Source organism: Manis pentadactyla, chromosome 13 (assembly GCF_030020395.1).
Source record: "Manis pentadactyla isolate mManPen7 chromosome 13, mManPen7.hap1, whole genome shotgun sequence".
NCBI classification, from domain to species: domain Eukaryota; kingdom Metazoa; phylum Chordata; class Mammalia; order Pholidota; family Manidae; genus Manis; species Manis pentadactyla.
This window is the reverse complement of record NC_080031.1, coordinates 4,869,404-4,892,740: the sequence shown is the minus strand read 5'-3', so window position 1 is coordinate 4,892,740 and position 23,337 is coordinate 4,869,404. Positions and strand designations below refer to the sequence as shown.

Below are 23,337 nucleotides of genomic sequence, written 5' to 3'. Positions count from 1 at the left end.
ACAGGGATGGACCTTGAAAACACTATGCTAAGTGGAAGGATCTTGCCACAAAGGGCCACATATGAAAGCATGTGATTTCTTTATGTGCAAGGTTCAGCATACGCAGTCCATAGAGACGGGGGTAGATTAGTAGTTGTCGTGCTGGGGAGGAGAGAATGGGTCGTAACTGCTAATGGGGACAGGGTTTCTTTTGTGGGCGATGAAATGTGGAATTAGTCACGATGGCTGCACAATGTTGTGACTATACTAAAAGTCATTGAATTGCACACTTTTAAAGGAAGCTTATGATATGTGAATTATGTCTTCATTATAAAAAATGTTTTAAGAAGAGGAAGGGAATGATTAAAAATATATATTCAGGATACTGTTTTTATCTCTGTACTGCCTTTCCATCAACACTTCCTGGGTCCCTTCTCCAGAGGTCTGTGCCACAGCGTGACTCTGGGTGTGGCTATTGCGACCTCTGGTGGCTGAGCGGTGAAGGGCAGCCGGGGGCCGCTGGCTCAGGGCCTGGGAGACGCAGCCACCGTCCCCGAGAGCGAGTGTGGTTCTGGCCTCTGGTCCGGAGGCGGCTAGGCCCCTGCCATCTCACCCCACTGGGAAAGAGCGGACGGTCTCTTGCTGCCCTGGTCTAGTTTCTTTCCCCTTTTCCTCTCTGGCTCTTTACCACGCTGCTTTAAGGAATGAGGTCTATGTAACTCCACGGAACTCCCTGAGGGGTACAACTGGCCACCGTCTGCCTCCCTCAAGGTGACCCACCCTGGGGCGCCTGAACCCAGAGACCAGGGGCTTGAGGAGCTCATGAGCAGAAGGCTTAGGAAATAAAAATTAAGTAAATAAATAAAATCTAAAAAAAAAAAAAAAAAAAGAAGGCTCAGGCACCTTCTGGGGAGGGAGAGGGCAGGGTGCTGGTGCTCAGGGAATAAGCCTCCACACTCGCCTTGTTTGACCAAACCACCTTCCCGGGGGGTTATGAACCAGAGCCGGTGGGAAGAGCCGCCTGGGCACTTTAGAGGTGGGGCGGGAGGGGCAAGTTCAGGGAGAGCTGTCAGCATTTCGGAGTTCACAGAGTCCAGGAAACAGCACCTTCCACCCCACCCTGCTGGCTGCACCGGGGGGAATATTAGCTTACCTGCCCCGTTTAACCTGATAGAAAGAACTTGGATATGGGGGTTGGCTCTGGGGATCCAGGCCAGGATGTCCCAGACCATCTTAATGAACTAGGGATGGCCACAGAAGGCTGGCCTGGGGAGGACACCGCACTCAGCCCCAAAGCCCGTAGGGTTTATGGCCTCGGCACCAGGGAGGCAGCCGAGCTGGGTTAGATCGAGGCTCTGCGCTCACTGGCATGAATACCATTTATCTTCTTTAAGCTCAAGTTCTTCAGCTGCGAAACAGGTCAGTCGTGCCCACTAATTGTGTTGATTCAATTGCAGTATTGAATTAATGCATGCAGAGTGCTGAGTCCTGCAAATGTGAGCTGCTTCTGCTTGGTCGTTTGAACTTCCTCCGTGTGGAGGGGACTGAGTAGAGCTGGGAATTCCACTCGGCCTCTAGTCGGCTGAGGGTTGGCACGGGGACTCTCGTATCCAGAGAATCATTTTCCGTCCACCCTCTGTCCCCAGACGCCATGGAGGTGCTGCTGATCTTTCTGTGCAGCCTGCTGGCCCCCGTGGTCCTGGCCAGTGGTAAGTACCCCTCTGGGACCTAGCCCTGACAGGTGGCACCCACAGCCCTTCCGGGTGGAAGGTCCTGGCCCATTGGGACACCATAGCTGGGGGACTTCTGAGATTCTCCATGTCTGATCGAACACCCCTGTCCCCACCTTTAGTCCAGTGAGAATGTCCAGGGAGGTGGCAGCTGCTCATAGACCTTAATCCGTCCCTCCCCACAGGGCCCGTCAGGGTCTACTTTTAAGCCCTCAAACCCACCAGTCCCCTATAGATGTGTGATCTGAACCTTGGGAGCCAGACCCGCATGTCAGTCTCTAGACTCCGGCCTTGTGCAAGTCCTGTGTCCTCTTTGGGCTCAGCTCCCCATCTCTAACAGGAGGAAAACAGACACTGCACTTTGGGGATGACATAAGAATAAAAACGGGCAATTAACATGGATGTGGGGTTGCTGCGCTGAGCTGTGCCTGCCTTCAGCTCGGGTTGGCCCTAACAGGCAGGCCCTCCTGAGCTTTTCCAGCCGTCTCTGCCGAACAGGCCCAGCTTCCCAGGGTCCCTCTGTGGGGAGTGAGGCCTGTGACGTCAGGTAAGATATTTGGGAATGAGCATGCGTAGCTGTCTTCCTCTTGACCACACTGCTTTATGTCCGCAGCAGCTGAGGAGAAAGAAAAGGACCCCTTCCATTATGGTGAGCACGCTGACACCCCACCCTGGGTGGGGTGGGGAGGGGCAGCCCCACTCAGGGGAAGGGGTGTGCTCCCCGGCCCTTCCCTGTCTCGGGCTCTCACCGCGTTCCTTTGACAGACTACCAGACCTTGAGGATCGGGGGACTGGTGTTCGCTGTGGTCCTGTTCTCCGTGGGGATCCTCCTTATCCTCAGTAAGTCTGTGCCTTTGCCCACTAAGAGCCTGCGTGGCTGGGAGCCCTCGGCATCCGCACCGCCGAGCAGGCTGTGGTGGTGTAGCCACCGGTGCTTGGATGTTGAACTTGGACCTCAGAAGAACCCTACTGCAGCCCAGGACTGCTGCACGTAGCGGTGTGATTTGCCTGGTCCCACAGCCTGTACGGACTCCCGTGCAGCCCTCCCATGGCCCAGGACCCTGACCAGCGGTGGTCTCTTTGCCTTTCAGGTCGCAGGTGCAAGTGTGGTTTCACTCCAAAGCCCCGGTAAGGATGCCATGGCTGGGGACACCTGGGCTGACTCTAGGAGGGCTCAGGGATGGTCCCCCTGGCATGCGACCCCACATGAGTGTTCTTCTGGACTCCTAGAGACAGGCCGCATGTGTTGGGGTAGGAGTAGAAGTTCTGAGGACTGCCAGGCACACTTTGGGGCAGAGGAGAGGTCAGAACAATGATCATTCAGCCCAACTCTGCTCTTCTGATGTATATGGGGGGGGGAGGTGGGCAAGAAGATGCTGGGCCCTTGTCTGGGGGCCTGAGGATGGCAGGGCTTGGCAGAAGGGAAGCAGAGCGCCTCTCTCAAGAACCTTGTCTTCTCTACAAGCCCTGTGACATAGTCCCGGCTCGCCCCCTCCACGAGCCATGGAGAAGCTCAGGCCCCCTGCCGTTCCCTTTTCTGCCCCCACATAAGTGAAACGGTGTACCCATTAGTCCACTGCGGGAACTGGGGGAGCTCTGGGCCTTGTCCAAAGTCAGCGGCAGGACACCACCTAAGCCCCCCAGGGCCTAGTTCTCTTGGGAGCCAATAGTGAAGAAGGCCCGTGAGTTCCCCTGCCTGTGCCCCCTTCAGTCCTGCCTTCTGCCCACCCCATGCACCCCATGGTGGAGAGTGCTGGAGCCCTCAGGTGGCTCAGGGGAGACTAATCCAGGCCTGCCCCAGCAAGGGATACTCTCTGGGCTTGCCAGGCAGGCCCCTGATAGAAGGGCTGTGTCTCCCTCTTGCAGGGCTCCAGGGGACGAGGAGGCCCAGGTGGAGAACCTCATCACTGCCAATGGTAACTGTCACAGCCACCTGCCCAGGTGGCATGGCGGGAATGGGTGAGGGTCTCCTCATATGGCACAGGGAAGATGGATACCAGGTACCATGGCCCCCCTAGAGCTGGCCAGACGTGCTCCCAGTGTCAGTGCCAGGAGAGGGTTCTCCAGGCATCTGCTCTGCATTGTGCCTCACCTCCACCAAGCAGGCTACCGCTCCTGTTGAGACAGCCACTGTTTACGGGGCATCTGCTTTGTGTCAGGCACAATGCAAAGTACTTCACAGACCCCACCTACTGCACACACAGCCCCATGGTGTAGGCATCATGGTCCACATCGTACACGGAGGCACTCAGAAAGGTCAAGGAACATGGCAGCACCCTGCAACCGGCGCGTAGCGGGGCCAGAATCTGGTCTGACTTGAAATCCTGCTCACGGCATCAATTTGCTGTGGGGGTCAGGCTTCCTCAGAGTCAGGCACAGGCACGGCTGCTGCAGGGGGTCCTGCTGGCCGGAGGGTCCATTCACTACAGCCCGTTCTGGTTTTCTTTCCAGCAGCGGAGCCCCAGAAAGCAGAGAACTGAAGTGCAGCCCTCAGGAAGGAAGGTGAGGTGCTGTCTGCCTGCGTCTTCCTCCACCCACGTCACTTTCTTCCTCTGGGCAAGTACTGGACCGGCCTTTGCAGAGCTCACAGCTTTTATTAAGAGCCAGGCTCTGAAAAGTCTTGTGTCTGTCTGACAGGGGCAATCACAGGTGGACGGAAACATCCAAGGTGCCCCCCCCGCACACACACAGCAAACAGTCACAGAATAGGGCTTCTGCACAACCCAGTGGCCGAGGTGATAGGGTGCCCTCCCAGCTGCCATGTGGCCATGACTTAGGAGAGCATTTGTGAAATATTCCTAATGTCAAATCAGTATAAAGATAATGGCTTTCAGATGACTCAGAACGTACTTCAATGCCACTTTTTCTTAAATGAACATTTTATTATAAAGTGTTCCAACCTTTCACAAAACTAGGGAGAAGAGTGTCTGACCACCATCCACACCAGCGCTGTCAGATCTCAGCATTTAGGGACCCTGTTTTCAGCATCCGTTGTTCACAGTAGAGTAATTGCTAGATGCTTTACAGCTTTTAGAATGCTGCCACCCCCACGCAGTGGCTGGAGCCTGGCAGAAGAAGTAAGTAGGGCCGGTGGACTGTAGCCCCATCTTGTAGATGAAGAAACTGAGATCAGAGAGAATAGCCATACAGGCAGGATGTGATAGACTGGAACTTGAACTTGGGTCTTTGTAGTTCAGTGCCGTTTTCACACCCCCACCCCTGCACCTGCCTGTCTCAATCTATGACATACCCTGGGATATGCTGAGAGGAGAAAAATCCATCTCCCATCAGCTTGCTTCTGCCTTTATTTGCCATACAAATGAAACATTACAGATGGGTATATAACTTTATCCTAAATTGTAAGTTAAAAGATTTCTGGATATAAAATGCCTGATTCACTAGCTTTTGCTGAGATCATAGTAACCCAGTGTACATGTGTGGCCCTTGAAAACTTTCCTATGTGCTTTTACATTCACGTAGGCCTGCGGGCGGGCAGAGCCGGGCTCCTTGCCTCTGGGTTCCGGATGGGGCCCGGGAGGTCAGTGGTTGCCTGAGCGTGAGGTGGCCCTAGAACCCGATCTAGGAGCAGGTGTCCTGGCTGGTAGCTTGGTTTCTGTCGATTCCATGGCACCTGGTGGGTCAGGATCTTGGGAGGGTGTAGGAAGCTCAAGGGAGGGGCCTGGAGTTAGCAGTTGTCTTTTGTTTTAACCAGGACTTCCTGAGAAACCCTGTTCTCCTAGATCTCAGGACTGTGAGCACCTCTTGGGGGTGTCCTGAAATGGAAGCCCCGGGTTTAATAATTTGCTTCCATGCCTACCAGGTTGCAGCTCTCCTGAGAGAACCCCTCCCCTGAGGTCTCTGTCCCCTGCATCCTGGCGCACCTTCGTTGCTTCACCGAACATGGCGCTCAGAATGGGTCTCACCCTGTGTTTCCTTGGGCACAGGTGCTGAGCTGAAGGCTCCTAAAAGGAGCCAAAGTTTTGTCTTAACTTCTCTCCCTCTTCAGCCTCCAGAACCTGAAGGCAGCTGCTTGAACCATTAGATGCAAATGTTGATGCTTAAGAAACCCGGCCACTTCAGAGCTCTCGCCAGGAGGAGCCAAGAACACGCGGGGCCCCCTGCCCCTCCCCACCCCCTCCAACACCTGCCCTCAACTTCGTGATGCAACTAACGCCCACCTCCCCCACTGCAGCCTGCGGTCTCGTCCACCCCGTGATGTGCTGTGTGTGTGTTTGATGACTGTGGTCTTCGTGGCTGTTTGTGGATGATGTGTTTTGTGAACTTGGCCTTGCATTCCTGGGCAGGAGCTGAGCCATGTCCCCACCAGCTCTTCCCTGGCCCCCTGGGCCCCCATCACCTCCTGCTCCTGGGAGTCTGCTTTCTTCCTGAGAGACCTGTCCCTTCTCTTAAGTTCGGGGCATGGGTGGGAGTCTCAGTTGTCTTTGGACTTGGGAAGGTTTACGTCACCTTCCCAGTCATTCTTCACGGCCCCTCTTTGCTCCTTTTACAAGAACCTTGCTTCCACATTCTTCCCCGAATCTGTTCCGAGGGTCTCCTAGCAATTCACAGCAAGGAGCTGCGGAGCCCAGCTTTGCCTTCAGCAGGCTACACCCCTTCCATCACCAGTTTCCTCTTGCGGGCTTCCCTGCCCCAACTGCCCAGCCCCACCGCAGAGTGGCCAGGGACTCCAGGCCCAGGGCTTCTATGCTGCCCCTGGGGCATGTGCCCCTTGCATATCTTCTCAGCAATAACCCCATGGGCTCTGGAGCCCTAGTCCTGTCTCCTCCCTGCCCAGCTTCCGAGCCCTCCCCCTACCGCCTGCTGTCTGTGCTCAGGCTCCAGGCCCTGCACTGGGTCTCTAGCAGGTGCTGGGGAGGCGATCCACCCTGTCTGGGGCTGGGGGCAGCCGGGAGGCAGGGCTCCCTTGCTGCTCTGTCCATCCCGTTGCTCAGACAGCTGTGACAGCTCCTGCACCCTGTGCTCTGCCCATTGGGGCGGCGAGTCCGGGGCCTGTGCTGCAGGTTGGAGCCCAGCCAGGGCTCCGCACAGCCCTGCTGCAGAGGGAACAGCAAGAGGCTGAAGGTCATGGGGGTGGAAGATTAAACCAGACCCCTCCCCTCCCACCCATCGTGTTCTCATGGAAGCTAAACCGTGCCGCTGTGACCGGGACCATCGTCTTCGTGTTGTGATCCTTCCTCTCAACAGCAAAAAGGAATAAAATACCATTTGTTTCCTAGTGGCTCTGTGGTGCTTTCCTTTCTGTAAGAGAACTTGAGTATTTGTGGTGCCTGAAGGGCCAAAGGGACTCTGTCCTTGGACAGAGGGAGGAAGTGACAGTGGAGAGGCAGCCAGGGGGTTCCGGTTCATTCCAGCAGCTTTGACACTCAGCGCCTCTGTTTCTTCTCTCGCCTCCCCTTCCTCTCCTCATCACCCCTTCCCCCTCCTGCCTCTCCCTGCACCCCCCTCCCCTTCACTCCCCAGCTCAGGGGGCGTGGACTGCATCCCCAGCAGGACCTGTGCCTCATGCTTGTCCTGGAGAGAAAGGGGTCACAATGGCTTGACCAAGGGCACACCGGCCCATAATGAAAGGTTCTAACCTATCCCTTTGCTCAATTCTGGGGCCGCTTCCCAAGGACTTGACAAAGAAAGCCTGGGTTAGGTCACTTGGGCTATGATCAAAGCCCTTAAACCTTTTATCTTTCTCCAAATCCCAAGCCCCCTTCTCTGTGGGGCCTTCCTGGATTTCTTTTCTGTCACATCTGTTCCTGCCTTTACCTTCCCATTTAATACTCTGTACTTTGGGTCCAAACTTCAGAGAGCAGGTGGACAGTGTCCATCTGTGAATCAGCTATAGTGGCACAGTTGATGGGACACCGGAGCCTGGGTCCTCTAGAGTGTCCTCCCAAAGACATTTCAGCTCAGGGTTAAAAAAGTACTGTTGGCTGAACAAATACAGCTGCGGGCTGACTCCCTCCGAGGTCGCTGGTGTGTGGCGCCCACCTCTACGTGTGCCGTGTGTCTTCATTGCGAGACACAACTCCCAGAGGCAAGGACTAGGGCTTGTTCTCATGTATGAATGCCTGGTACAGCTTCGGTTCCCCCTAAACTGTTCCTTCAGTGTCTGTCTAGATTCCGTGAGTTGTTCGGACAGGCACGGTCGTGCGGGACGCAGGGCGCCAGCCACTCCCTGACTGCCCCAGGACACGCTTGCTGCCTGTCCTACTTCTGTACCTGCTCCTGCCCTCTGTCCCCCGGGTTTCTGAAGACTGAGGCTGATAGTCAATATCAAGTTCAACACTGTCAACCCAGGGAGCATGGTGATTGAAAAAATCTCTGGTCACACTTCAACTTTGTAAATAAATGACCACCATTCATGGAGCACTCACTGTGGGTCAGGAGAACACTGGCTGTGGGTCAGGGGAACACTTGGTGTGGGTCAGGGGAGCATTGGCTGTGGGTCAGAGGAGCACTCCTGTGGGTCAGGGGAGCACTCGCTGTGGGTCGGGAGCATTCATTGTGGGTCAGGGGAGCATTTGCTGTGGGTCAGGAGAACACTGACTGGGTCAGGGGAGCACTGGCTGTGAGTCAGGGGAGCACTCGCTGTGGGTCAGGGGAGCACTGGCTGTGGGTCAGGGGACCACTTGCTGTGGGTCAGGAGAACACTGTGAGTCAGGGGAGCACTCGCTGTGGGTCAGGGGAGCACTGGCTGTGGGTCAGGGGACCACTTGCTGTGGGTCAGGAGAGCACTGGATGTGGGTCAGGGCAGCAGTGGCTGTGGGTCAGGGGAGCACTCGCTGTGAGCCAGGGGAGCATTCACTGTGGATCAGGGGAGCACTCACTGTGGGTCAGGGGAGCACTTGGTGTGGGTCAGGAGAGCACTGGCTGTGGGTCATGGGAGCACTTGCTGTGGGTCAGGAGAGCACTCGCTGTGGGAGAGGGGAGCACTCGCTGTGGGTCAGGAGAGCACTGGATGTGGGTCAGGGGAGCACTTGCTGTGGGTAGGGGAGCACTCACTGTGGGTCAGGAGAGCACTCGCTGTTGGTCAGGGGAGCACTCGCTGTGGGTCAGGGGAGCACTGGCTTGGGTCAGGGGATTGAAAGGCTTTGCAGTGATTTCCCAGCACAACCAGATGAAGCTCTTCAGGGGCCCTGTGTGTGGGTGCACCAAAGATTGCAGGTACCTCCCCATAGTCATTATTAAAAATATTAAACTATAAAGTATAAGGAGATCCACTGGAGAGGTTCTGGTTTTTCTCATAATAATTATGTTAATAATGGAGAATGGTAACCATTGCCTCTAACGTATGTCTAAAATGGTTCTCCCTACTTGTCCAGGCTCTAACCAGCCCCTCGTTTTCCTCCTGATAACCCAGCCTTTTCTCTGAGGAAGGTAGGGTATTCATATTTGACAGAATGCTGAGTTTGTGACCGGCCTAGGGTCATGTAGCTGGAGGGGAGAGGAGCTGGAAACTGAAACCCAGCCATCTGCCTCCAGGGTTCCCTTTGGCACACCTCGGGGCCTGGCTTCCTTCTCCAGGGTAAGGAGAGGATCATCTGGGCTGGTGAGAGCCCATCTGGAGTTTAGCCCAGCTAGATGGTGCTCTGAGGAGGGTCTTTCTGGAGGTGAGCACTCTGAAAGCAAGACAGAAAAAACAGCTTAAAGAAACGGATGCTCAAAATCATAACAGGTAAAAATAAAGGCAGCTAATATTTATCAAGCACTTACTATGTGCCAACACTGGCTGACAGCCTCACACGTATCAGCTCATTCTGAGCACCAACCCTCTAGGAAGGTAATCCTGCTTTACAGGTGAGGACACGGGGGCTTCATTGGGACTTAAGCCTGAATTTGCTCTCCTGCTGCAAAACCAAGCTGGAGCCCAGGCCCGGCCAGCTCCCGGCCAGTCTCACTCTGTGCCACAGAGGAAAGGACTGAGGTCCGTCAGGTGGACCCGAGAGAGAGACAGGACTGGCCTTGTGTGAGGGTCCTTAGCTCCTCAGCCATGATGATTCCAAGCTGGGGTGAGCTCCTCAACCTGGAAGCATGTGAGCTGGGGGGAAGGGGCCAGTGCTGGGCTCCTCTGGGCAAGGTGGGCACGGAATCCATCTCATGGAGGAACTCAGTGTCTGGGTTCAAACTGAAGACCCCCCGACCTCTACCTCCCCCTCACCCCCTGTCCCAAACAAGCCCCTTCTCCCTCTCTGGTCCAGCACCGTAGGGCCCAGGAAGAAGCATCAGAATCCAGGCCCGGATTGCCGCTGAACGTGGTCTTCCTCCTGGGTCGGCACTCCACACAGGCAGGACCGTGTCTGCCTGTCCACCCGGCCTCCAGGCAGTGATTTGTCTGTGATTTGGTTGGTTACAGCAAATGTAACTTGGCTGAATAGGAAAGCTGCGGTGCCGTGCCATCTCCCAGGAGCGAATGCAGAGTCCCCTGGCCTCAGGGACCTCAGGAATCCTGGGCATTTCACCTCCCAGATACTTGCCCTGTCCCCGTCCCGTCCTGTCCCTGTGAATTCCACTCCAACGATTTTAGAGTCTATTTGCATGGAGGTGTTTGTGTTACTTAACAGCACATAAAAATAGGTTAATCTGCCCTCTGGGCCCCAGGGCTTAATGTGTCCCGCCTCCCCGACCCCACTCTGGTCTTTTTGCAGGTTGTGGATTGGAACTTGCCAAATTGTTCTTGGAAGAGAGTCAGAGGCAGAGAGGGTGGAGTGGGTGAGGGGGTTGCCAGGCTGAAGCACACCCAAGGTCACTGGGCTCCTTTTCCCCTTCTCTGGGGAGGAGGAGGGCTCTGCCCTCCCCAGGATCATAGGCTTGCAGGGGCGACTGCACAGAGCCAGGGTGGGAGGGCTGTTCAGCTCTGTCTGGCACACCCCACCCCACCTTGTCCCTGGTCACTCTGCCTCATCCTGAGCCCAGTGAGTGAGAGAGACAGAGAGACAGACAGACAGAGAGAGAGAGCGCTCAGGCGTGTTTGCCTGCGCCAGGGCAGGAGCTTTGGAAATACCTGTCTCCAGGCCACAGAAGGAAGAATGCCCACCTCTCGCCATTAGTGTGATTCATTGCTGTCACAGCTGGACTCCAGGGGGGCAGAATCAGCCAGCTCAAGCCAACCAGCTGTTGATTTTCTGGAGCCTGCCCCAGCCCTGTGCCTGCTTGCACAATAGTGGGCACATGCCAAGGGAGTGATGGTAGAGCAGGTGGTGCTGCGATCAGATGTCCTGAAGGACTTGGGGTGATAGGGGCTGGGGGGTGGGGGTCCTGTACCATCCCGAGGAGTGGGTTCCTCTCTCTAGGCAGGCGGCTGGAGCAAAAGGGGGCTCAGGACGTTCCCTCGTGTGCCCCTCCCTCTAGCTCTGCCAGCTTGGGAGCTTGGGCAGACCCCAGCATCTCCCGCAGTTCCCTTCTCTGCAAAATGCAGTCCTTCCTAGCTGTGGAGCCAGCAGGGCTCCTGTGTAACTCTGGGAAAGCCCTGTAAGCCTCAGGCTCCTCAGCAGTACAATGGGTCCATCACCTTCTTTCCTGTGCCCTCACAAGGTCAAAGTGACCTAATGGGCATAAGCACACATTGACTATTCTCATGTAGGTATTATGTTATTAATATTTATATTCCCCCCCTGTCCTTATGCCTTCTTGCATTGATAGCAGAGCCACCCTTCTGATGGTTAGACCTGGGTTCAAGTTCTGACCTGTCCACACACTACTGCAGGTTCCTCCTCTGTCAGACGAGGGTCGCAGAACCTGCTCGGCTGAGTCATTGGGAGGAATGAAGCAGATCACGGCGGCCAGTTTCTTTGGACCTATCAGAACCATGAAGTGGACGGAACTGCTATCAAGTGAGGACAGCTGTTTATCAGGCTCAGTGGAGACACAGGTGTTTAACAGACATCATGACCTGAGTCCTCACAGAGGCAAGGACAGACGCAGCAACCTGAAAGAAATGGCAAAGACGGTTACAGGCCATTTGGGCCACGCCGGTGGAATCCAGAAGGCAGTGGGGCAAAGGCAGGAGCAGCTGGGAGATGGGCTTCTCACGAGGTCTTCCTGCAAGCGGAGGCCTGGAGCTGCTGCTCAGAGAGAAGGAGGGATGTGGTCGCTGCGCAGGGAAGGGCCACAGCTGGAGAGAAACAGCCTCTGTTTTAGTTTCAGCCCAGACTTGAGTTGTGAGAAGAGTCAGGAATGCGGTTCTCTCCGCGGTATTCGACAGGTTTTCCCTTGCTCCGGCTATGGGAGCAGAGGCGGGGGGGTCCCCATCCCCTGCCTGCCCGGGGAGCAGAGAGGCCTCGGTGACCTTGGCTCTTAGAGCACATCGCCCTCGGCGGCTCCCAGGACCTGTGTGCCCCACTGCTCAGGCCATCTTGAAGCCAGCACTTAAGGAATGGACCCTCCAGGGCCCACCTCCTCCAGCCCCGCCTTATAAGACCCCAGTGAGCCTGGCGTCTGCAGCCAAGCAGGAGGCTGGAGCCAGCACTTCTCAGGGTTCAGGACGTCTGGGCAGCACAGATGGGGCCTGGGAGCTGCCACCTGCCCTGCCAAGTGGTCACAGTTGCTGTGCAACTGAGACCAACCAGAGCCAGGAATCTGGGCTTTCTAGGTACTTCTGGCTTCTTCCAGCGGCAAGCCAACATCACGAGGATGATTGGGGCGCTGGAGTCCAAGGCTGTGCGCTCTGACATGCTGCCCCTAGGCAGGCATGGCTGGCGGAGCTGGAGACCACCACCCCGGGAAGGCTGGCGGTGAGGCCTTTGCCACATTGCTGGCTTTTGCGCACCCAGAGGACATAGCTCAGCTGATGTCCCAGCACACTACCCACCCTCACCCCCGATCCAGTAATGATCGCTCCAGGCTGCTGCTCTGGACTGAAGCGTCAGGGGACAAATGGAGGCCTGTTGGGGAAGACAGGGGAGACTGGGGCGTGGCAACTAAGGACACTGTCCCATTGGGTGCAACAGGGTTGGAAGAGGGGTCTGAGTGTTGCAGTCACCTCTCCATGCCCCCCAAGGATCGCCTTCATCTGGGGTCTCTGTGGGGGCAGCAGGGCATGGCTGGATGGACCTCTTTGACTCTAGCCCGGAATAGCCAGACAAAGGGAGGGGCTGGGGGGCCTTTGCCTGCCCTGTAGCCCTTCTGGAGCAGCAGACTAGCATCCCCACCCCATGTGGCCCCTTATCCCAGGAAAGACTAGAAGAACACGCAGGGGCCAGACACCAGCCGGGAACAGCAGTGCTGTGGGGGTGCCTGGGTGTGTGGTTGATTGGTTGATTGGCAGAGACCATATTGTGGGTCGGGGAGGGGAAGTTGCCCTGGGAACCTGCTGCAGAGGTCATCCCGGCAGGGGACTGAGCCCAGGGAAGGGGTTACAGTGGTCGTCCTTGCCTCATGGAAGGCCATCTCAGGGTACGGATAACGAAGCTGGCATTTATTAGCACCTTCTTTGGCCAGGCCGTTTACCTACACCATCTCAATTTCTTCAACAACCCTGCAAGGTAGGTGCAAGCATCCCATTTTACAGATGGGAAAAGCAGGCCCAGAGAGCTGACCTTGCCCAGCATCACTCAGTCCTTAGTGAACCCAGGGTGCAGAGGGAGTTGCATGCAGTGCATCTGGCTCGCTGGGTGCCCTTGCCTGCAGAGACTATAGGAGGGGAGGTTCTTCCGGGTTCTCCTGGGGGGCCATGGGTCATGGGGTGAAGGAGCCAAGATCTGCCTGGAGGAGAGTAGTGTGTGTCTGAAAGGGGGTTCCAGGTACCAGTGTCAGCCAGGCCGATGTCCTCAGTCAGCTGGAAGGGGACAAGGAAGAATTCCGAGAGGGCCTGGGTGCGAGTGCGAGGGCTTCCTCCTCAATTCCCCCCAGGCTTCTCCCAAAGGGACAAATGACCAGTCTTATGAAAAGTGTCCCAGGGCTCCAGGTGACATGCTGTGGGGAGTGAAGGTGCAGGATGGGGAAGCCCCCAAGGGGGCTCTGGGTGAGCAGTGGGCAGACTGTGGGGTGCCGGCCACCTGCTGTCTGTCTGTGGGGACAAACCAGTTCTTGCTACCTATCACAGGGCAGGCAATTTCACAGGAAGACGCTGCACTAGCCAAGTCCTGGGTCTGCCTGTGTCACTGGTGAAATTATTTCACCTCTGGGACTTGGATGTTTTTCAAAAAAAGCTGGGGGTCACCATGTGCCAGGCCCTGTTCTGGGCACTGGGGTTCTAGGGATGAACACAACAAACAAAAATGCTTGCTCTCCTGGACTTTAAATTTTGGTTGGAAGAGAGATAAGATGTAAGATATAGAAAATAAATAATTTGTCAGATAAATAAATGCTACAGATTAATAATAAAGTGAAGAAGGGATCTGAAATGTTGCAGAGAGTGGGTGTGGACGTTTTAGCCTGGGATGCCTGGAAGAGCCTTCTGCAGGAAGAAACCTATGAAGAAAGTCCTGAGAAGGGTTAGCCAGGAGCTTCTCTGGAGGAAGAGCATGTAGGAATTAGAGTAGTCCGTGCAAAGGGCCTGAGGCAGAAGGGTGCCTGCAGGGTTAGTGGACCAGGAAGGAGAACAGTAGGCCGGAGCAGAGAGAGGGGCCGAGAAGTTGAAGACAAGGTCAGAGAGGTCATTGGGGCCAGATTAAGAAGAGCCATATAAGACACCAAAAGGACTTGGGCTTACACTCTGGGCCCTCTGAGGGTTTGAGCGGGTTTATAAAGAGAGGAGGTTGGGCCGGATGACCTTGGAGGCCGTTTCCAATTTGTTAGTCTATGACACAGGGTCTCCCTTTGGAATGGAGATGCCTTTCTTCCCAGCATTAGGGCCTGGGAGGGTGCATAGCGTGTGTACGTGTGTGGCAGGGCGAGGCTGCAGCAGGCCCTGGCTGAGATCTCCACTTTTCTGGACCACGGATGCACTTGGACCAGGTAACCTCTCAAGTCTCATCCCGCCCTGAGATTTACGAGCCTTTGCAAGTGCCCAGCTCGGGGAATTTCCATTCGGCAGCTCTGCGCCATCTGAGTGTGCAATTTCCACCTGGTAACATGTGACGAGGCCTGGCCGGGCAGGCCAGGCACTGGGCAGGGTGTCCCTGCCTTGGGAGCGGTGTGGAAAGGAGCCTGGAGTCAGGACAGCCTGCTTGGGCCCCCAGCACAAATCTCAGCCCATCAGATATCACTGCTCCAGGCCTGCTGGGGTCCATTTCCAGGGCATTTTCTAGCCTGGAAGCAGCTCTCTTTTGGGTGGGGGGCCAGTCATTAGTCAACCCCTGAGGGCAGGAAGTGGTGCTAGTGAGGGACAGAGAGGTGAGCTGTCATCTGAGGGGAGCGGAGGGTGAGAGGCTGGGGCCAGAACCAGCACCTCCCAGCCCCTGCTCTTCAGTGTGGGTGTTTGGAGGGGCTGGACAGGGTGGCCTGCGAGGAACCCGAGGCAGATGCTGTGGTCCCAGAGAGCCACACAGAGACTGCCTGACACAGCTTTGCTCAGGGTGGTTAGAGGGCCCAGCTGGCCAAGGAACAGAGACTTGGTTGAGTCAGTTCCTGGGGCTGCCCTGCCCCGCCTTCCGGCCAGTCCCCTCTGGCACAGACCAGGCCCCCAGAGGCCTCGTGGGGCTGCTGGCGTCTCCCCCAGGACTGCGGAGGTGCGGCAGGCAGGCCTGATGCCATAGCCTTTGGTAAGCCACTGGGGGCTAAGCGCAGGGTGCCCCTGGGAGCAGCCCCACTCCGGCTCCCCCTCCAGCCCCTGGCGGCTCCCCATCTCTGCCCTACGACTGGAATGACACAGCAGGAATCATGCCCTGAAAAGCCTTCCCACCCCACCGAGGGCAGCTTCCAAGGGGCTGCTGCTGTCCTGTCCGGCCTCAGAGGACTCCTCGCCTCCCTCGGAGCAGGGCCTGGGCAGGCTGGCTCGGGGCAAAGGCCCCACAGGGCTGGCGGGAGGAGGTGCAGCTGAGTAAGGGCCCCGGGGGAGGGCGGTGGGGGGTGCCCAAATGCCCCTGAGTGTCAGCCTCCACCGGCCTGGAGGCTCTGGTTGTGCTGGCTCGGGGTGACCTTAGCAGGCACCCTAGGCCGTCTGGGGGACCCCGGCTGTGACACCTCTCCCCTGGCGGGGGAGGGCCCGTGTGGGGCTGCTGGAGGCCTCACCTTCGCCTGCAGCTCACCCTTCCCTGGGTGCCCTGGGGGAGGTCAGAGAGTCTCGCAGGCTCTCCCGTGGGTCCCGCCCCCCGCAGGCAGGCCCAGGTGAGGGCTCCCTGGCCGGCCCCTCCTCCCTGCCTTTGTCTCTTCCTGTCCCTGGGCTTGGCCGAGGTGTGGAAGGAAGGAGCGCCACTCTCCTTCCGGGCCCTGGGCAACAGGCACTGCACGCTCTCCCCTCCGAGGACACGCCAGCAGCTCCGGCCATGGACAGGTGGTACCTGGGTGAGTTCCAGCACCCCTGCCCTCCCTCCTTCTCGAGCTCTGACACAGGTGTGCCCCCCGTCACTTCCAAGTACACCCACCAGCCACCCAGAAGTCCAGGGGAAGCAGAAATGAGGAGAGGCAGGGTTTCTGAAGGGGCATCTCTGTGGAGAGCCCTAGCCAGGCCGTGATGCAGGCTCTGAGCGTCTCAGGGCCGCAAGAGCCGGGAAGATAGCTTGTCCAGCTGCCTCCTTTTTCTGTCTGTCTATCCATCTTACCATATGCAGGAAATCTGAAGCCAGACTCGGGGGTTCAAATCCAGGTCTCCCCACTGCTCAGCTGTCTGACCTCTGGCAAGTTATTTAACGTCTCTGTGCCTCAGTTTCTTCATCTAAAAATAGGGACCATCACAGTGCCTTCCTTTCTTCAAAGTTGTTGTGATAATGTATGAGTTAATTTTGTAATGTGCTTGGAACAGTGCCTTGCACATGGAGTTTAAAGATGCAGCTATTCATTTATTTTTTCTTATTTCTTTTTTTGTCTTCTGTCATCTTTCCACCTATTTTTGTATCTCTTATTACTTCAGAAAGAAAGAGTTCATAGTGGCTTACAAAGATAGACAAATTTTGCAAGGGAATGTGTAACAAGGGCTCTGCAGTGTCTTGTGTGGAGGGCAGCCATAGCCCTGGGGACCCAGCCCTGGGGTCATGGGACAGGGAGTCCTGCCCTCCATCTTCCTGGGCTGCCCAGTGGGGATCATGGTGCTGTCCTGGCCACCTCCAGGGGTCATTGCAGGGAGCAAATGACCAGCCTCAGTTTCTTTATCTGTAGCATGGAATAAACACAGATTCCATGCTACAGTATACGCAAACAGCCTGACATGGGCTCAACCCCTACGAAGGTTTGCAACAATATGCACCACTTGGCTCTGCAAGCCGAAGAGAGCTGAATGGGCACTGGCTCCTGGTCTGCAGGGCCACGGCATTCTCTCTTTCCTTCTTGCCCTCTTGCTCATTTTCACTGGAGGGCAGCTGGCTTTCCTGCATCCAGCAGCCAACATTGACCCAAAGGTCAGTGCCACTCATTCCTCCAGCCAACACGAATCTAACAGCCACATTCCTGCCCCCTCCGTGCTTTGTCTCTCCTGGTTCTCACAACAGCTGCATGAGTGGGGGAGCAGTCCCACGTTACAGATGCGGAGATGGAGGCCCAGAGGGGCTAAGCAGCTTGGCCAGGTCATATACTGAGCAAGTGGAGGGGTCGGGAGGATGATGCAAACCTTGACTGCCAGTGCTTGAGGAGTAGGAATAGATGGAGTTGCTCCCTTTGGAAAAACCAACTTGTCCTTGGCTGTGGAAGTCCTTGGCCTGTTGGCTACCAGTGGGCACTAGCCTCTTCTGGGGGCCAATTCTGTTGACTCGAACTCAGCCAGGAATATGAGCACCCATGGAGGACTCAGCACCGGTGTCCCCGAGGTGAGGGGGCCACTGCAGGGCAGGGAAGTGGCCTTGGAGGTGAAGGGAAGCCCCTGACTCCTGAAGCCAAAGGCCTTGCTACCAGTGTCCACCTTACTCCTCACTGGCTGTGTGACCTTGGATCAAGGTCCTACCCTTTCTGTGCCCCAGACGACGCACCTGTAAAATGGGGACGTAGCACAAAGCACAAGGAAATAAGAGGGAAGTGCTTTGTAAATCACAGAAGAAATGCAGTCCCTGCGGCGAGGCTCGGCACCTTCCCGAAGGAGGCTGCCGTGAGGAGTGGGAAACGGCGTGGAGACCAGTGGAGAGCCGGGCTGCACGGTCGTGGCCAGAAAGTGCCAGGGGTGGCAGGGAGAGAGGGCCCAGTCGGGCACCGCTGGAGCTTTCTGACTCGGGTGTGAGCTGCTCCACGTGGCCTCGATGGACGAGGAAGATGGCAGGGAAAGGGTATTATTCCAGGGCAGCAAAGGAGTGGAGGTGCGTTGTGCAGGGCGGGCCCAGGGTGGTCCACGGTGGGGGCAGGCAGGCACCTCGGGATGCCTAGGGGAAGCTTCGAGTGCCAGGTAACTAACGTCGGCGGGAAATGTGATCTCTATGGTGCTTGGTCAGGTGGGCACCCGCCGGGGCTGGGGCCGCTGTGGGATGCCCGACGTTGCCCCTCACACTGCAGGTACGTGAATGCATTTTGAAACGTCTGCTCCCCCACTGCCACAGCCCGGCTGTGCTCCTGCCGCTGGTGGAAGAACACCAAGGCCGACCAGCCATAGCCCTTCTCTGGAAATTTCCTCTGGGACAGTTTGGAAACGCGGACAGCTCCTCCTGCCCCCGTCTGCCCACACACCCACCTCCTTATGCCTCAGCGGGAGCCCCTCCGTCCACACCAGGGCTTTTCTTGTGACCAGGGTAAATATTACCCGGCACTGTTAATGTTTAATGCCCCCACCTCACCCCGGCTGCCCCACAGCCAGGCACTCTCCCCAAGGCATAGGCTGCAGGGTGGCGGGGAGAGCCCAGTCTGCTGGGAAATGTCAGGGCTGTCGACGGACACCGGTGAGTGTGTGTGTGTGTGTGTCAAGGAGGAGGACGTCTCTGCCTGGACCACCTTTTGGGGGCTGAGCTTGACCCCACTCTTCCATCTCTGGCCCCCCTGCCTTCCGAGCACCCGACACCCTCATGCACCCTGTGCCAGACTCCTCTCTAAGAGGATTTTTAAAAACTGCTTTTAAAAGAGGATCTTGCCTTAACTCTAAAGAAATATAGCTTGAATGGCAGAACCTCGGGTGCCAGTAGGAACTGGTGGGGTGGGGTGAGCGTCCATCTTGACTTCTGGGCACCCAGCTCACCTGGTCCGGTGTATTTCTCTGGACTGGCTAAGGTCAGAGCAGGAGCTAAGGGAGGTTAGGCTGGGGAAGGAGCAGGCCCCCGGGTCAGGCCTCTCAGGCTGGCTTTGGGGTGAAAGCCCCCAGCTCAGGGTGCACCCCGAGAAGGAGCCTGTGGTGGTGACTCGGGCCTGGAGGCCGCAGGGACCTCTGCTGGCTGCAGTGGGCCATGAGCCAGACCTAGAAGAGCTGGCACCTTTGGGTGGGGCGGGTTCATCAAACAGCTCAAGACAGCTGGCCAGGGAGGAGGCGGTTTCCTGGGTGGTGAGGGGCGCCGTGAGTCTAGCTCCGGCTCTGCTTCTGCCCCCCGACGTGAGCTGGAGCAGGACCAAACGGAATCTGGAGCGATGACCCTGAAGGCCTTCTGCCTGGGGATGGGGTCTGGGCCCCCACAGCCTCTCTGGACCTCTGGCCCTTCGGGCCCAGGCACTGACCCCCAGCCTGTTCCCTCCTGGCCTGGGGAGTCTCCCGGGGACTCTGCAGGCCCCATGCCTCCTACTGCCTGGACGCAGCTCAGCAAAGCTGGAGGGGCAGAGATGCGCACTCCTCTGACCTCAGCCTCCGCTTCCCTCTCGCCAAGAAGGGCTCCAGCAGGGCAGGAAAGAGGGGCTGCCATCAGCCGGGGCAGAACAGCTGTGGCCAGGCTGCCCTCCAGCTGCCCAAGGGCAAATGAGCTCAGTTTATGCAGCTGGAGGGCAGAACGGTGACACCTGCTGGCGGCCGAGCAGCTGCAGGACAGGGTGCGGAAACCCCGCAGGAGGCAGGGGACGTATCAGCCCACTTGGCCTTGAAGTGCCTCCTTCCTCCCCAGCTTCCGGAGGCAGCACAGCAAAGGGCTTAAGCACCTATATTCTAAGCAACCTATGGCCTGGGTTCAAATCCCAGCTCTACCCTTGGAGCAGTGTAAGTGTGAGTGAGCTCCCTAACCCCTGGGTGCCTCCGTCTTCTCAGGGATTACATGGGAACAGTGTTAATGCTTCTAGGGTTGTTATAATAGCTAATGAGCTGCTGTTTTGTTAGCCTTAGTCTGCCATGTGATAAACACTATATATTAATGTTTCTTAAATAAATCCTCTTCCCCTGAGGATAGCAACATAGGAGAGAAGAATCTAGAAATCTGGGTTCAACCCCAGTTCTGCCTCCAACTTTCACTGGCAGTTGGGACAAGTCTCTGCTCCAGGCCCGTTCGCTCCTCCGTTCAGTGAACTGCAAGGTCCCACTTACTCCTTCATTCATTGCACATGTTTGCTAAACGCCTTGCAGTCCATTAGCTGTACGGAGGTGCTGCTGGCGAGTCTAGCGGGAGGTGCCCTTCATGGCTGTTCTTACCATCATGTGAAGCTGGTGCAGGAAAGAGCCACCCTCCAGAGCTGCCAGAGGCCCCACAGGCAGCGTGGGCGCTGCTCTGGATGCCCAGTATTCGGTCCCAAGTTCCTGTGTCTGAAGCAGCCTAGGGCAGCAGCCCCACAGGCAGTGGTGCTAGCGACCCACCAGCATCCCCCTTGCCCACTTGGGCCCTTGGGGGTGTGGCGCAGGAAAGGGGGGGTTCCACTGTTTCTGGGGCCGGCCGTCTGACCCTCACCCGCCTCTGGGTCTCTCCTCAGGGGGCAGCGCCAAGGGGAACGTGGACCCATTCCACTATGGTAAGCCCGGCGACCCTTTCCCCGCCCCTCGGGAGCCTGTCCCTGCCTCCTGGCCTCCCCCAGGCCTGGGTGGCGGCCCCCGTCCCCCCTCTCGGTGGGGCTGCTGTGGGGCGGGCTGCGAGGGGGGCTGGCACGATCTCTCCCGCCTCCCTGCCTCCCTCTGCTTCCTCAGACTACGACACTGTCCGCAACGGGGGCCTGATCTTCGCTGCCCTGGCCTTCATCGTGGGACTCATCATCATCCTCAGTAAGTGGTGCCCCTCCTATTGGAGGGGTGCTGGATGGGAGCACAGCGCTTCTCAAGGACCCTGAGCACGCCAGCTCCCCGGGTCGTGTGGGGCAGCCCCCCCCCCCCCCGCCTTCCCAGATCCCGGAAGGGAAGAGTGGGCGTCTCTGCAGTCCGCACCCCCCCCCCGCAGGATGGGGGCACTAACGGACACCGACGGAGAGAGGCGCCTTGGGATGCCCCCACTCTGTCCTTGGACCACGCAGAGGGTCCTCGCCCTCAAGTGCGCCCCTAGCGGGCCCTGGAGGAGCTGCCGAGACGGGAGGGGGGCTCCCTCCAGCCCCGGGAAGCTCCCTGGTAAACGGGGGAGTCCGCGTCTACCAGACGCCACCCTCCGCCGGATCTGGGCACTCTTCTGGCTTAGCCCCGCCTCGGCGCATTGAATCCTTTCAGCAGCACTGAGGAGGCCAGTACGTCACCATAATAGATGGAAATCGGACCCACTTGCAGCCACTTGCCCCAGGGTCAGAAGCCGGTTCAGCTCAGCCCAGGTGTCCCTTCTCCCACCCCGCCCCCCACAGGCGGAAAGCAAGCGAGGCCGGAGCCCAAGGCCTTAGGCCCCACTGCTGGTTTACCATGGATCCCCACTCCCGGGTCTCAGTTTGCGCATCTGTTAAATAGGGATGGTCCCATTTGCCTCAAGGTTGGGGCCAACATCCAGAGACATGCAGCCTGGAGAGCTGTCGGGTCTGACGTAGGCGTGGAGTGTTCTGGGGAGGGGAGTGTCCGTGTATGTCCCCTAGACCTGGCCCCTGCCCAGCAGGCACATGGCAGAAGCTTAATAAACACTTACTGACTTGTTCTGGTTCAACCAGAAGAAAAATACCCAGAGACACAAACATCTCCCTGTCCTGGGATCGTAACACATCCATGGCTGGTGCCGCTCGGTCGGAAGGCTTCAGACTGCAGACACGGCTGGTCTCCCCGACGCCCTGCAAGCTCCTTGAGGACAGTCCCGTGTAGTGGTTGAGCGTGCAGGTACGGGAGGCAGCCAGGCCCAAGCAGGGAAGGGCTCCGGGCTTACTGCCACCCTTCCCCAAGAGCTTACTGAGCACCTACTGCAGAGTGCTGGGGGCCATCACAATGGCCCGGCTCAGCGGCTGCTCTCTGTGCACTCTCAGCCTACCATGGGGCCACTGCAGCAAATGTTTGTTGACTGACCAACTGACTGACTTGCACTCCCCATGCTGATGGTCCAGTCCTATTATAAAGAGAGAAACCGCCTCTGAGGAGCCACATCCCAGGACACCACATGGCGCTGGTGGGAGGGAAAGAGACTGCAAAACTGAATCCTCCACGGCAGGGCGGGTGTCCTCAGAAGTGAGAGGTCGTGTAAACTAACCTCCTTTCTCTCTAAGGTAAAAGACTCCGCTGTGGGGCCAAGAAACCCCGGTGAGTGCCTGCCAAGGGCCCCGGGGTGCAGTGGGTGGGGCCGGGGGAGGGAGGGGTGGACCACAGCTGTTGGTCTCTGAGTCCTGTGAGGAGGGGTCCCCAGCCTCAGGGACCCCTCGGCTCACCACCTCCCCCTCTGACTTCTCACCTTTTTCCTTGCTGTTCCAGGCAAGTCCTTGAAGATGAGCTGTAATGACGGGTACGTTTGGGAGGGGCGGGCAGGGGGTGGTCAGTTTCAGGGTCTTCTATCTATCAGTCAGGCAGTCTGTCCCCCAACATGTGTTTTAAATAATGGCCAAATGTCTGGCATGGCACACGTGGCCAAGGGGGTGCACAGAGAGGCCCCCAAGGGAGGCAAGAAGAATTAAGAATGGAGAGAAAGTCCTGCCTTTCCTGGTTTTGTCTTTCCAGAGTCAGCTGTGCCCACCACAGGCCTGGGCCGTTGGGAAGCCTTCCCTGAGCTGTGGACCTTTGTACCCAGCACTGCCCTTGGGCAGCAGGAAGCGCCAGGCTCCATGTGGCTCTGGGTGGGCATCCGGTCCTGCCACCCCAGCCGCCTCATGCTAATAATAAAGCCTGCCTCACGGCTCCCTCCCAGCCTGCCTCCCTCCCTCCTCTGTCTTACCCCCACCACAACTGGCTCTTCCACGTCGGAGGGCAACGCGGCCTCTCTTGATTTTGGATGGTCGCTCAGGCACCCATGCTTATTAAAGCAAGAAGTTCATCATCACCATCTGCAGGCCTCTCCTTGCTCCCGAAATGGCCGAGAGCTCCAGGACTCAGCCTGCCTTCCAAATGCCAGCACAGAGGAAGCTGGGAGGTCCAAAGGGCACAGTTTGAAGCCTTTGGGTCTGGAGGGTGCTGCCTGGGCCTGTGCCCCAGGCCCTGGGTGCCACCGTCTGAGCATCTGCTGGAGTCGCTGTGGGCGTGCCCTGGGCTGCCAGCGCTGTAGCGGTCTGTGGCCACATCGTGTGCCCAGCCATTTACCCCACGTGCACCAGCGAGCCGGGATGGGAGGGTCTGGGGTGCCTGATGCGGGCCTCAGCCCAGGCTCTCTCCCTAGCCCCCCTCCTGACC

The 23,337-nt window shown here is 57.5% G+C and overlaps 2 protein-coding genes across 11 annotated transcripts in view; both read left to right on the top strand.

The window, feature by feature from the left end:
* The window catches only part of FXYD6 (FXYD domain containing ion transport regulator 6), a 30,631-nt gene extending 23,683 nt beyond the window's left edge, over positions 1–6,948 (top strand). For 2 of the 7 annotated variants that reach the window (XM_057490658.1, XM_036919878.2), the window contains exons 2-8: positions 1,626–1,688; positions 2,326–2,358; positions 2,475–2,549; positions 2,801–2,837; positions 3,576–3,625; positions 4,161–4,211; positions 5,716–6,948. In XM_057490658.1, coding sequence (XP_057346641.1) covers positions 1,631–1,688; positions 2,326–2,358; positions 2,475–2,549; positions 2,801–2,837; positions 3,576–3,625; positions 4,161–4,189 — 282 coding nt within the window. In that variant the 5' untranslated portion in view covers positions 1,626–1,630 and the 3' untranslated portion in view covers positions 4,190–4,211; positions 5,716–6,948. Of the gene's footprint in view, positions 1–1,625; positions 1,689–2,322; positions 2,359–2,474; positions 2,550–2,800; positions 2,838–3,575; positions 3,626–4,160; positions 4,212–5,529; positions 5,686–5,715 lie in introns of those variants that run through there. The other 5 variants (XM_057490657.1, XM_036919875.2, XM_036919879.2 and 2 more) reach the window with 4 other exon arrangements.
* Positions 6,949–12,033: 5,085 nt separating this feature from the next.
* Positions 12,034–22,993, top strand: FXYD2 (FXYD domain containing ion transport regulator 2). 4 transcript variants are annotated; one of them, XR_008993286.1, is made up of 8 exons: positions 12,034–13,201; positions 14,550–16,103; positions 20,544–20,582; positions 20,755–20,829; positions 21,684–21,846; positions 22,227–22,260; positions 22,429–22,459; positions 22,672–22,993. XR_008993286.1 is itself a non-coding variant. In XM_057490656.1 (7 exons), exons 2-6 carry the CDS (start codon positions 16,085–16,087, stop codon positions 22,451–22,453), a joined length of 192 nt encoding a protein of 63 aa, XP_057346639.1. In that variant the 5' UTR covers positions 12,073–13,201; positions 14,550–16,084; the 3' UTR covers positions 22,454–22,459; positions 22,672–22,993. The 4 variants fall into 4 exon arrangements, 2 of the variants coding, with proteins under 2 accessions (XP_057346639.1, XP_036775768.2); XM_057490656.1 differs by lacking the exon at positions 21,684–21,846 and having other exon boundaries at positions 12,073–13,201; XR_005031678.2 differs by lacking the exons at positions 12,034–13,201; positions 14,550–16,103 and adding an exon at positions 17,837–18,610.
* Positions 22,994–23,337: the final 344 nt, after the last annotated feature.